Raw genomic sequence first — 12,543 nt, forward strand, 5'->3', positions numbered from 1 at the left:
GCAGTAATTGAAGATATCGCATCCTGCAGGAATCTCCTGCTTGGCATTCCAGGAATCCAAACTTTATGGGACTTTTTGCTTCTGCCAGTTGCAGGGAAGGTTAAAATTTGGGATTTGCTGGCCCAAGCTCCCCAGGCAGTCCCCAGAACCCGCAGTGGACTTTGCAGAGGGCGAAATTCCAACGCGGGCTTTCTCTCTGGTTCTTGCTGAGACTCCAGGGTTTTATCCCCAATTCCAGCAAGGTCCCCACTGTGGGTTTGTGTCCCTGCTGGTGGCCCTGAGGCAGGACAGCAGCTCCTCAGGGACCAGCACCTGCTCGGGGGCATCGCTGGGCTGCCAGGGCGGCTCCGGGGCGGATCCCACCTGCGCCGGGAGCACCTGGCTGCTGTTCAGGACCAGGTGCAGCTTCTCCAGCGGGCACAGCGGGGCTGTCCCCGCTCCCTGCAGCTCCCACAGCCCCGGGACGGGGCTGGTGTAGTCCTGGCAGGGCGTCCCCTCCTCCTGCTCCGGGATTGCTGCGGGAATTCCAGTGGTGATGTAACCCCGAGCGCAGAGCTGGGGCTGGTACGGGCTGAGCTGCTCCAGGGCCGGGCTGCTGGGGGCCACCAAGGTCCCCGGGGCCACCAGTGATGTCTCTGGGGCCACCAATGTCCCCGGGGTCACCAATGATGTCCCTGGGGCCACCAAGGTCCCCGGGGCCACCAATGATGTCCCTGGAGCCACCAATGATGTCCCTGGAGCCACCAATGTCTCTGGGATCACCAATGATGTCCCTGGGGCCACCAATGATGTCCCCGAGGTCACCCATGTCCCCTGGGGCTCCCTGTGCTCGGCCACCCTGCTGGCCAGGCTCTGCTGCTGCTCCTCTGCTGGCACCTCCTGGATTTCGGTCAGTGCAGGGTCACCAAGGGTCAGGGATGGCACCTGGAGGGTGGCACTGGGGACATCCCCCTTCTCCTGGGGGAAATTAGGGTGAATTTTGTTAATAGAGTGTCACCAAGGATCAGGGATGGCACCTGGAGGGTGGCACTGGGGACATCCCCCTTCTCCTGGGGGAAATTAGGGTGAATTTTGTTAATAGAGTGTCACCAAGGATCAGGGATGGCACCTGGAGGGTGGCACTGGGGACATCCCCCTTCTCCTGGGGGAAATTAGGGTGAATTTTGTTAATAGAGTGTCACCAGGGTCAGGGATGGCTCCTGGGGGGTGGCAGTGGGGACATCCCCCCTCTCCTGGGGTGAATTTTGTTAATAGAGCTGCCACCAGGGCTTGGAGCAGCCTGGCCAGGGCAGGGGTGGGCTCAGCTTTAAGGTCCCTCCCAGCCCAGGGTGCCTGTGGAACACAGAATATTTGGAATATTTTGGTTAAAGACCTCAGCTAATGCAGGCTCCCACACCTTGCACTGCCTGGGAAATGATTCCTGAGATTTCCAGGACTCAGCACCTCAGTCTCCCCCATCCCTGCTCCCCAAGTCTGGATCCAGCTGCCTTCTCCCAGGGGAAGGAATATTTCCAGAGGAAATGGCCTCAAGGGAGGTTTAAATTGGATTTTAGGGAGATTTTCTCTGTGGAAAGGGCTGTTCCCATCCCTGCAGGGGTTTAAAATCCCTGTGGATGTGACACTTGGGGATATGGGACTAAACAACCTCAGAGTGATTTCCCAACCTGAATAATTATGTGAAGCCAAATTTTAATCTGAGGGGGAAAAAACCAGAAAACAGCTCTGGCCTCACCTGGAGTGATTTCACCACAGAGCTGTTCTCCATGTGGGGAAAATCTTCAAAAAGCCACTTGGGCAGCAGGGACACGAGGGTGGCCTTGACCCTTCAAAAGGGAGCAAACCAAATTTATTAAAATTTTATTAAACAAAAAAATATTATTTTTTTAATTTTAATTTTTAATTAATTTATAATTTTTATTTTAAATTTTTATTGTTTAATTTTTAATTTTTAAAATTTTATTAAACCAAATTTATTAGAAACCCCAATTTATTAATAAACCCTAATTTATTAATAAACCAAATTTATTAAAAAGTCTTAAGCCAATCTATTACCCACATATTCCTCATTCAGGATGGAACTGCCTGGGTGGGAAGGACACACGAAGGACACCCAACCTTTGAGCTGGGCTTGGAAACTTTATTTTCACCCATTCTTTAATTTCACCAATTTCATGTTTATTTGACTTTTTTTTTTTTGTTGGTCTCTGCCTTTCTGTAGAGCACAAAAAAAAAAAGTCCTTTTATACAACAACCTGGTAAATGTGTGACATTGCCCTCAGGATGAGGTGAAAAGGGCTCTGTCATTGGTTTTAAAACATCAAAAAAATTTTATATTTCATATATATATACCAAAAAAAAAAAGAGTAAATAATTATGAATTGGAAATAAGGAAAGACAGATATGGAAGAGTGAGGAATACCTTTTCCTGACTGATCTTTTAAACATCACAATTGCCAAAAGAGCTGCCAGTCCCACCACGCTGAGGCTCAGTCCCAAAAACACTCTGGTGTCATCATCTGCAAGAGATGGAGAGGGAGGGTCATGCCTGGGCAGCCTCTCCCCCTTTCCTACCCCAGGGCCAGAAATGCTGAGGTGAATTCCTGAGTTCCTTTTGGTTTTGGTTTAAATGCTGTGACAGATCCTGACCTTCAGCAGAGCAAAGATCCCCAAAACCAGAGCAATGCCTGGGAAATGCTGCTCCAAGCTGCAAGGTGGAATCAGCCTCTTGTAGGGGTTAATTTTATATTTTTGTATTTTATATTTTTGTATTTTCCTGGTGTTGGCACCTCCCACCTGTACAGGACATTATATTTTGTTAGGAAGCAAATCTTGCATTCTGTGGGTCCATGGCTCCCCTGCACTGTGTCCCCACAGAGTGAAAATGTTCTTTTGTTGGTTCTGACCTCCCCAAAACACCCTGGAGCTCCCAATTCCCACTGCTTAGGGGTTAAACCTCCCACTGTGACCAGCACAAAGCCTGGCTTAGCAAGGCAGGGCTGCCCTCCTTACCCTGGAACATCTGGCTGTAGGTGCTGCCCAGATGTGGCTCCTCAGCTGGGGCTGCAACAGAGAGGGGGGGAAATGTCTGTGATTCACTTGGAGGAGAGGGTGACACAAAACCTGCCTTGGTTTGATCTTCAGAGAAACAGAAATGGTGGTGAAATGAGAAAAATTGTGTTTCCTGAAATCATGAGTAACTCCAGCTCTGGCTGGGCTCTCCACAACGTCCCTTTTCCCAGGGACACAATTAAACCAGATGTTGATCAGCTCCTGTCCCCATCACAAAACATCTGCCTGCACGTCTCCCCTCAGCACCCAAACAAGGATTTGCTCCCCCTGGGCACCTCCACCCATCATTTTCCAGATGTTGAGCAGGTTTCCAGAGCAGCTGTGGATCCCTGGCAGTGCCCAGGGCCAGGAGGGACATTGGGACAGTGGCAGTGTCCCTGCCATGGCAGGGGTGGCACTGGCTGGGCTTTGAGCCCCTCCCAACCCAAACCATTCAACTGGGCTGGGACACACCCAGGGGTCCCCCAGGTATCCCCCCAGGTGCCTCAGGCTCTGCCATCCCTCAATGGCCCTGCCCAGCCTCACCTGGCTCTATTTAAGCCTGGCTTGGGCTGAGCTCAGGGGTCAGGCCCTGCCCAGCCTCACCTGGCTCTATTTAAGCCTGGCTTGAGCTGGGCTCAGGGGTCAGGTTCTGCTCATTCCCCCTGAGCACCTGCCCAGCTCTCCAGGCACCCCAGTGATGGAGAGGATGATGAGGGTGATGTTCCTTTTGTGCCTTTCCCTAAAACCATCTCCAGCCCTGAAATTGCCTGTTCCAGCTGAAGAAACCCCTTCCAATCCATCCTGTGGCTCCCACTCCAGGTCTGTGCCTGCCCAGTGCTCTCTGCAAAAGCTCTTTATTTATTCTGGTTTATCTGTTGCATTTTCTGGTGAATTCTGCTTTTGCAACCTCACCTTTCTGTCACAGAAAGGGACAAAACCCTGCTGGAGGAAACTCCACTGCTTGGCTGTTTTAAGAACAGGGGGTAAATCCCAGCTAGAGGTGAGTTTACAAATACATTGATTAAATCTCTATTTTTTTTTTGCTCAGAGGGGAGGGTTTATCCTAAACCCAAGGGCTGTGTGGGGAGCAGGCTCACCTGGGCTGGAGCTGGGGCTGCTGATGCCCTGGGGGTACACGGCATACACAGACACTCGGGGGGCAGCTCCTGCTGGGAGAAGAGATTCCCCCTCAAAATGTGGGAGTGGGTGTTCTCTGCAGCTCCAGCCTGGTGTCAGGGGGTGCAGGGAGCAGCCTTGCTGGCTCTGCTGCTGCTCCTGGCTCACCAGCTCCTCTTGGTTTTGTTTTCTCTCCCTCCCCATCCCTCCTTTCCCTGAGATCTTCCCCCAGGGACCAAATCCCACTGCCTGCCCTCGAATCTCCAACGGCTTCAGCTCTTCCCCAAGGGCTCTCCAGAGCCCCAGGCCCCAAAAACAGGGGGCAGGGGCTCAAATTCCAATGAAACTGCCTTTAAAGTCTAATTCAGATTCACAGTCTAATTCAGATTTATATTCTAATTTGGATTCACAGTCTGATTTGGGTTTATAGTCTAATTCAGATTTATAGTCTAATTTGGATTCATAGTCTAATTCGGATTTATATTCTAATTCAGATTCATAATCTAATTTGGATTTATATTCTAATTCAGATTCATAGTTTGATTTGGGTTTATAGTCTAATTCAGATTTACAGTCTGATTTGGGTTTATAGTCTAATTCGGATTCTTAATCTAATTGGGATTCATAGTCTAATTCAGATTCATAATCTAATATGGATTTATATTCTAATTCAGATTCACAGTCTAATTCAGATTCTTAATCTAATTTGGATTAATATTCTAATGCGGATTCACAGTCTGATTTGGGTTTATAGTCTAATTCAGATTCATAATCTAATTTTGATTTATAATCTAATTTGGATTTATATTCTATTTTGGATTTATAGTCTAATTCAGATTCTTAATCTAATTTGGATTCATATTCTAATTCGGATTCACAGTCTGATTTGGGTTTATAACCTAATTTTCATTTTTAACATCCTGATGAGCTGCTCCAAGCAGAAAAGGGGCTCCTGGCATGTCCTACCTTGGATGTAGGTGTGTGTTTTGTGCCCTGGGACCTTTTCCCAGAGGAGCTTCTCCTGCTGGCCGTGCTGGAAGCTGGGGATCCACTCCAGGATGAAGCAGAGTGGGGGGCTCTGCCTGTACTGGGGGGGCTCCCACTGAACCAGGACCCTGCTCTGCTTCTCAGGCTTCACCTGCACAGCCCCTGGTGCTGGGAATTCTGTGGAGAAAGAGGGCAAGGGGCTGTCACCCCAAATTCATCCTTGGAGACTGGGAAGGGGCAGCCAAGGCCAGGGTGAATGTGGATTTCCTGGAAGTGTTTGAGAGCTGAAGGGGGAGCAGGAAATTATAGAATATTATTTAGAATATGGTATATTCTATTATGGCATGTATAGAATATAGTGGGTTTTTAGATGCACATACTATATATATATATAAATCTATCTTAATTCTATGAAATACAGATAAATACATAATTTAGGTTGGAAAAGACCTTAAAAATCAAGGCCACCACTGACCTATGTCCCCAAGTGCCACATTCATTGTGGCTTTTGAATCCCTCCAGGAATGGTGACTCTGCCCTGGGCTGCTGTGCCAGGGCTGGAAAAGTTTCCCATTAGGAAATTTTCATGATATTCAACCTGAGCCTGCCCTGCTCAGCCTGAGCTGTTCCCTCTCCTCCTGTCCCTGTTCCCTGTCCCCAAATCCCCCCAGTGTCCCCTCCTGGCAGGGAGTTGTGCAGAGCCAGAAATTCCCCCTGAGCCTCCTTTTCTCCAGCCTGAGCCCCTTCCCAGCCCCTCAGGGATTCTCCAGCCCCTTCCCAGCCCCTCAGGGATTCTCCAGCCCCTTCCCAGCTCCATTCCCTGGACATGCTCCAGCCCCTCCGTGTCCAGCACAGGGGACAGGGTCCATGTCCCTCCTGGCCAGCTGTGCTCATCCCCAGATGTAGAACTCTGTTCTTACCAATCCCCAAACCCACATCATCAGCTCAGTCCCACCCCTGAAATGCTTCACCTGTCACTTCTTACCAGAAAAGTGCACGATTCTGATAAACATCAGAGTTTTTTCCACCTTATTTCTTTTCAGTTCCTTTTTACTCACGTATTTGCCCTTGCCTTGAATGGGACTTTCCCCTCCCATTGCTCATTCAGAGACATTTCTCAGAGCTAGGAAAGTGCGGTTGTGGGGAAAACCACAGCCCAGGGCACAGGGGGCAGAAGGTGGTCTTAAAATGATTTAGAAAGGATTTTTTTCCCCTTCTTTTTCAGTTTGCAAGGGCCCAGCTCACAGTAGAGGCTGCAGGAGCTGTGCTGGGGGGCAGAGCAGAGGAGCAGCCTTGAACCTTTTGCTTTGCCAGCCAATATGGGCTGTGTAAACTAATTTTTAAATTTGTTGTTCAGCCTTAGGAGGTGAAGGGCTGAGATTCCAGAGCCTGAAGGGGCTCCAGGAGAGCTGGAGAGGGCACAAAGGATGGGGGACAGGACACAGGGAATGGCTTACCAGAGGGCAGGGATGGGTGGGATTTGGGAAGGAATTGTTCCCTGGGAGGGTGGGGAGGGGCTGGGATGGAATTCTCAGAGCAGCTGTGGCTGCCCCTGGATCCCTGGGATTGTCCAAGGCCAGGCTGGACATCGAGGTTTGGAATAACCTGGGACAGTGGGAGGTGTCCCTGCCCATGGAACAATGAAATGAGATGATCTTTAAGGTCTCTCTCAACCCAAACCACTCCACAATTCCACACCCAGCTGTGGAGCATCTCCAGGGGATTTATCAGCAGGACTTTGTTCTCCATTTGTGGGGCGGGCAAAACTCTGCCAGGACCTTTCCCTTGCCCAACCCCGCATTTCCAAGGGCTGGTGTGCCACCCTACCTTCCCGAGCCGCAGCTGGGTTTAGGGGGATGCTGGCGGGGCTGGAGGCGCCTTTGGAATTGCGGGCGGTGACCAGGAGGCTGCGGGCTCCCGGCGGCACCAGCACGGTGCACTCGGTGCCCGAGGTGCGGCACAGCGGCTCCGCGGCCCCGCCGCGCTCCGCGCTCACGGCGTAGCCCAGGATCCTCCCGCGGGCACCCCGGGCTGCCAGCGGCTGCGGGGGGCGAGATGGACACGGGATTGTGGGGTCTGATTGCGGGACACACAGCCAGGACAGCTGTCTGCCCCCAGGGATGGGTGGCATCTTCTCTTAGGATGGAGAGGTTTGGCTCCAAGATTTCCTCCCATCCCTTTGTAACCCAAAGGGCTCCTCAGGGAGGGCGGCACCTCCGGCTGCTCGGGGAGGAGAGGCAGAGCCGAAAATGCAGCGAGTAGAGCCCCAAAAATCACCTTACCTTGATCAAGACCGTCACCTCGTGGCTGCCGTTGGGCAGGACCGGACCCAGGCGCCGCCACACAGCGGGAGCGGCGGGGGCTGCGACAGGAGGGGACACGGGGGGACACCGTGAGACACCAGGGACACCGTGGGACACCCGGGGAACCCCAGGGCCCCCCACCCCCGAAGCCCCTCCCGTCCGGGGATTCTGCGGCTGGCAGAGGAAGGAGCGCGGATGGAAAGAACCGGCGGGCGCCGATTTTATTTTGGGGGGGAGAGCACCCCCAGTTCTTCGGTGCCACCGGGATGGGAGGGGAGCGCTGCCCGCACATCCCGGGATGGCTGAGCCGGCTGATCCCGAGGTGACAGCTGCACAAATTGGAGGAGCTGGCTCAGGGTGACACGGATTTGTCGCGACACCCCGGCTGATGCGATTTTTTTCCACCCAGGGGAGCAAGAAAGCCACTAAAGATCGTGGGATCCGCACGGCTGGAAAAACCCTCTGAGAACCTCGAGCCCGACCATCGCCCAGCTCTGCCCCGTGTCCCCAAGTGCCACCTCCGCAGGGCTGACAGATGCCACCCGCGGTGTCGCCGCGGCTGCGCCCACCTGCCTCGGGGGTGCTGTAGAGGAACGGGGGGCTCCAGGCGCTCCAGGGGCTCTGGGCGGTGCTGAGCCGGCACCGCGCCTGGAATTCGAACTCGGTGTCGCTCTGCAGCTCGTGCTGCCAGCGGGGACCCTCCTGCGCCGCCGTGTCACCCGGCTCCACCTGCGGGGACAGCGGGGACAGCGGGTCCCCCCGGCACGGGGCAGCGGTGGCAGCACCGCGCTGTCCCCTCCGGGAGCCCCCACCCTGCTGGGTTTTGCTACCGCGGGGATTTTGGGGCTGCTGCCAGCACCCGGGGGTGTCCCCAAAGCGCTCGGCTGGAGCATGTCTGGGGTGTGCTCTGAGCATCCCAGAGGATTTTGTGCCTTGTCCTTGCAGAGGAGAATGGAAATATTTGGAATTCGGTCTTTTTGGTAAAAAGCTGAGATGACCCTGCCCACGAGGCCGTCTGCAGCCTCAGATGGCATCAGCCCCCCAGAGTGGGATCTGCCGGGGTGCCCGTGCTCCCCCAGCACCGGAGTCAAGGGTGAGTTTTGGCTGGCCCCAAATATCCCATTGCCCATGGGGGGCTCCAGCAGGAACGGGACTCGTGTCTCTTTAAAGGCACACCTGGGGGGAGGTTTGGGGAGCCCCGGGGGTCTCACCTGCCAGGTCGGGGTGCCCGTGGCTCTGTGCCTCTCCTGGCACCGCACGTTCTGCAGCCGGGTCCGGCTCCTCCAGCGCGTGGTGGTGACGGGAGGGGACGAGTCCGAGGTGTCGGCACCGATGGGCTCGGGCAGAGCGGGGACAACTGCGGGGACAGGCGGGGCGGGGCTGTCACTGTGCTCTGGGGCGTCCCTGAAGTGGCACGGCAGGGCAGGGTGGGGATGGATGGATGATGGGCAGACAGACAGACGGACATACCGAGCTCCTGCAGGCTGAGGAGCCGTGGGGCTGAGCGGGCAGTGCCCAGGGCGTTGCTGGCCTGCACCCAGCCCGAGTAGTGGCTCTCGTTATTCAGCTCTCTCAGCAGCACAGGTGAGTCTGCAGGGAAAATCTTTTCTTCCTCATCTTCCTCATCCTGTGCCACCACCCTGGAAGCAAAGGCAGCCCCATCCCATCAGTGCCCATCCCAGCACCGCACACCTGAGGTGTCACAGCTCCTGACCACCCCCAAACCCGGAGCTGGTCACCCCTAAAGCAAACAGGAGAGTCATTCCCTTCCCTGACACTGCTGCTGGGGATTTGTATTTCCACAGTGGAAGGGAAATCTTTCCTTCCTTTCTGGCTGCTTGACCCCAAGCAAATTTAGGCAGGAGCTTTGTCCCTTCTCCTCACAAAGCTTCCATATGATGGGATTGGATGTTGTTAGAATTGAGTCAGGGTGAGTGAAACCTGCCAGGCTGGTGCCATGGGGGCTTCAGTGGCAGAGAATATCCTGGGATAGCAGCAGGTTCTGTGGCAGGCCAGGTGGTGCCATGGGGGTTTTGGTGGCAGGGAGCATCCCAGGGTGGCACTGTGGCACCATGGAGCAGCCAGCACCTCTGCTTCAGCTTCAGGCTGGTTTTGGGGTTTGGGCAGCGTTAGGTTCACCCTCTCTTTCTCCTGAAGAGCCCCCAAGCAGCTGAAGCTTGGCTCCCTGAGGCAGGGCACGCTGTGACAGCCAGGGCTGCACCCTGCAGGACCCACCCTGCGGTGCGACCTGTGGCTCTGGGGCAGGAGGTGACAAAATGTGAGCTGGAGGAAGTGGAACTGGGGCACGGCGGGGCTGCGTGGCGCCTGGGCTGCCTGTGTCTGTCACCCGGGGCTGCGTGTCTGTCACCCGGGCTACGTGTCACCTGGGGCTACCTGTGTGTCACCCGTGGCTGGCTGTCACCCGGGGCTGCGTGTCTGGCACCCGGCGCTGTGTGTCTGGCACCCGGGCTGCGTGTCACCTGGGGCTACCTGTGTGTCACCCGTGGCTGGCTGTCACCCAGGGCTGTGTGTCTGTCACCCGGGGTTGTGTGTCACCCAGGGCTCTCTGTCACCCGGAGCTCTCTGTCACCCAGGCTGTCACCCCCTGCCCGTCACCCGCAGCCCCGCGGCCCCCCGCTCACCTGCGCAGGTGGAGGCTGTGCCGCGTGGCCAGGTGCGTGTCCCGTCCCGCGTCCCAGGCGCACTGCAGGCGCTCCGAGCCCTCGCCGATGGCGCAGCTCAGGTTGCCGGGGGGGTCCGGGGGGTCTGCGGGGCCGAGGCCGGGTCAGGGCACGGCAGCACCGAGCCCGGCGGCTCGGGGGGGCTCGGGGGTACTCACAGCCCGCCCGCAGCTCGGTGCCGCACACCAGGCTGTGCCCCGCGGCGCCGGCACAGCGCGAGAAGCAGGTGGCGGTGGCGAAGGGCAGCCGAAAATCGCGCAGCCGGAGCCGCAGGGCTCCCCCGGGCAGCTGCTGCGGGGTCCCCTCGGTACGGTTGTAGTTGAGGAGGATGAGGAGCTGGGCCGAAGGGCAGCCCGGGGCGGCCTGGCAGCCGATGGAGATGTCGGAGCCCATCGGAACCACGGGCGCGGGTTCCACCCACACGCTCCCCTTGCACTCGATGCTTGCAGCGCCTGTGCCAAAGCGGGAGGGCTCCGGGGGTGTCAGGGGAGCAGGGGGGGCAGGGGGCTGCTTGGCTCCCTGGGGTGCAGCAGCGAGGGGGTTACGCACCCCCCCAGTCACCTTGAACCCCGTGGGATGTGGATAAACCGAGGGTCACGAGTGGTGCTGGGGGGAAATCGTTTCCCCAGGGTGCAAAAGAAGGAGGGACAGGAGTTGGACCCACGTGTGATCCTGGATCCTGGTGTGGAATTAACCCAGGTGTGATCCTGGATCCTGGTGTGGAATTAACCCAGGTGTGATCCTGGATCCTGGTGTGGAATTAACCCAGGTGTGATCCTGGATCCTGGTGTGGAATTAACCCAGGTGTGATTCTGGACCTCTTGGCTAGGTGGGGATAATTCCCAAGGATTGCTGCTCTTCAGTTTGATTTCAAGATCTGGTTATAATTCACAGTATCTATGGACTACAGGGTGTATTTTAAGCTCAGAGCCTGTTTTTGTACTCCGAAACCTTCATTTTGAACAACCCTCCCTGTTCTCTGCTCATGAAGGGCCATGACCATCCCATAGGACAAGGGAAAATGGTTTTAAACTAAAAGAGGGTAAATTTAGACCAGATGGGATAAAATATTTTAGAAATGCCGTGGGTGCCCAGAGCAGCTGTGGCTGCCCCTGGATCCCTGGCAGTGCCCAAGGCCAGGCTGGAAATGCGGCTGGGACACCCTGGGACAGGGGGAGGTGTCCCTGCCCAGGGCTGGGCGAGCTTTGAGATCTCTCCCAGCCCAAATTTGGGATGAAGCCCCCGCCCGCAGCAGCCCCGCTGACTCACCCCAGCCCATCACTAACAGCCGGTTTCGCCCTTTCCACCGATTTTAACTTCTGCTCTAATGTTCAAACGATGCAGGGAAATAACCTGCGCTCTCGAGAGCTCTGATCCCCACGATTAGCGCGGCGGGGGCGCTGCCCTTCCCTATCAGATGGAGCCGTGCAGCAGCCCCGGCTCTCAGGCGCTATCGGGCTCCATCTGATCTTCCTGGAAAGGGCAGGGCTGAGCCCGGCTCGGCTGCAGGGGCAGAGCCCCCGGCTCAGCGCGGGGCTGCAGGGCTGGGAAATGGTCCTGGGGGGATGGAAATGGGTCTGGGAGGTTGGGAATTATCCTGGGAAGTTGGGAATGGTCTTAGGAGGATGGAAATGGTCCCGGGAGTGTGGAAATGGCTCTGGGAGGCTGGGAATGGTCCTGGGAGGCTCGGAATGGTCATGGGAGGCTGAAAACGGATCTGGGAGGTTGGAAATGGCTCTGGGAGTGTGGAAATGGTCTTAGGAGGATGGAAATGGTTATGGGAGGTTGGAAAATGACGCTGGGAGGCTGGAAATGGTCCCTGGAATCTGGGAATGATCCTGGGAGGCTGGGAATGGTCATGGGAGTGTGGAAATGGCCCTGGGAGGCTGGAAATTATTCTGTGAGGCTGGAAAATGCCCTGGGAGGCTGGAAATGACCCCACTCCAAGGACGGGGGAGGGAAGGAGAAGGAGCTGCAGGACACGGGACCCACCCCCGCCAACGCTCCCCTCAACACCCCCAACTCTGCCATTGTCCCTGCAGGGCAGGGCGCGGCTCAGGTGTCCCCGGGGTGGCCCTGTCACCGTCACTCACCCGGGCAGAGGCAGCAGAGTAGGACGGGCAGCAGCCAAGCCCCGCCGGACCCTGCCATGGGCTGGGTTGAGGCATAGTCTGAGGAGAAAAAAGGAGAAAAACGAGGGAGGAGGCAGTGTGGGTTTGTGGCAGGGAAATGTGAGCAGCCTTGCCTTGGAGAAGATGGGTCAGGGGGGATCTCACAGGGACAGGAGAGCTGGGGACACTCTGGAATGGGGCCACCAGGGCTGCCCGAGGGTCAGGAGTGCCTGGGGGAGCTGCTCAGCCTGGAGAGGAGAGCAAATCCCTGGGAATGGATGTCTGGTGGGGGAG

At 56.0% G+C, this 12,543-nt stretch overlaps 1 protein-coding gene across 1 annotated transcript; it reads right to left on the bottom strand.

The window, feature by feature from the left end:
- Positions 1-222: 222 nt before the first annotated feature.
- On the bottom strand, positions 223-12,306 carry IL23R (interleukin 23 receptor; the record flags this gene model as incomplete). Its single annotated transcript, XM_079314046.1, has 14 exons — positions 12,232-12,306; positions 10,297-10,590; positions 10,100-10,223; positions 8,928-9,097; positions 8,669-8,814; positions 8,027-8,186; positions 7,437-7,516; positions 6,982-7,195; positions 5,134-5,331; positions 4,149-4,217; positions 3,010-3,060; positions 2,420-2,516; positions 1,733-1,823; positions 223-957 (listed from the first exon to the last, which is right to left on the bottom strand). The coding sequence occupies exons 1-14, from the start codon at positions 12,287-12,289 to the stop codon at positions 223-225; spliced, it is 2,487 nt and encodes an 828-aa protein (XP_079170172.1). The 5' UTR covers positions 12,290-12,306.
- Between the last annotated feature and the right edge of the window lie 237 nt (positions 12,307-12,543).

This window comes from Erithacus rubecula (assembly GCF_903797595.1).
Source record: "Erithacus rubecula genome assembly, chromosome: 10".
Classification (NCBI taxonomy): Eukaryota; Metazoa; Chordata; class Aves; order Passeriformes; family Muscicapidae; genus Erithacus; species Erithacus rubecula.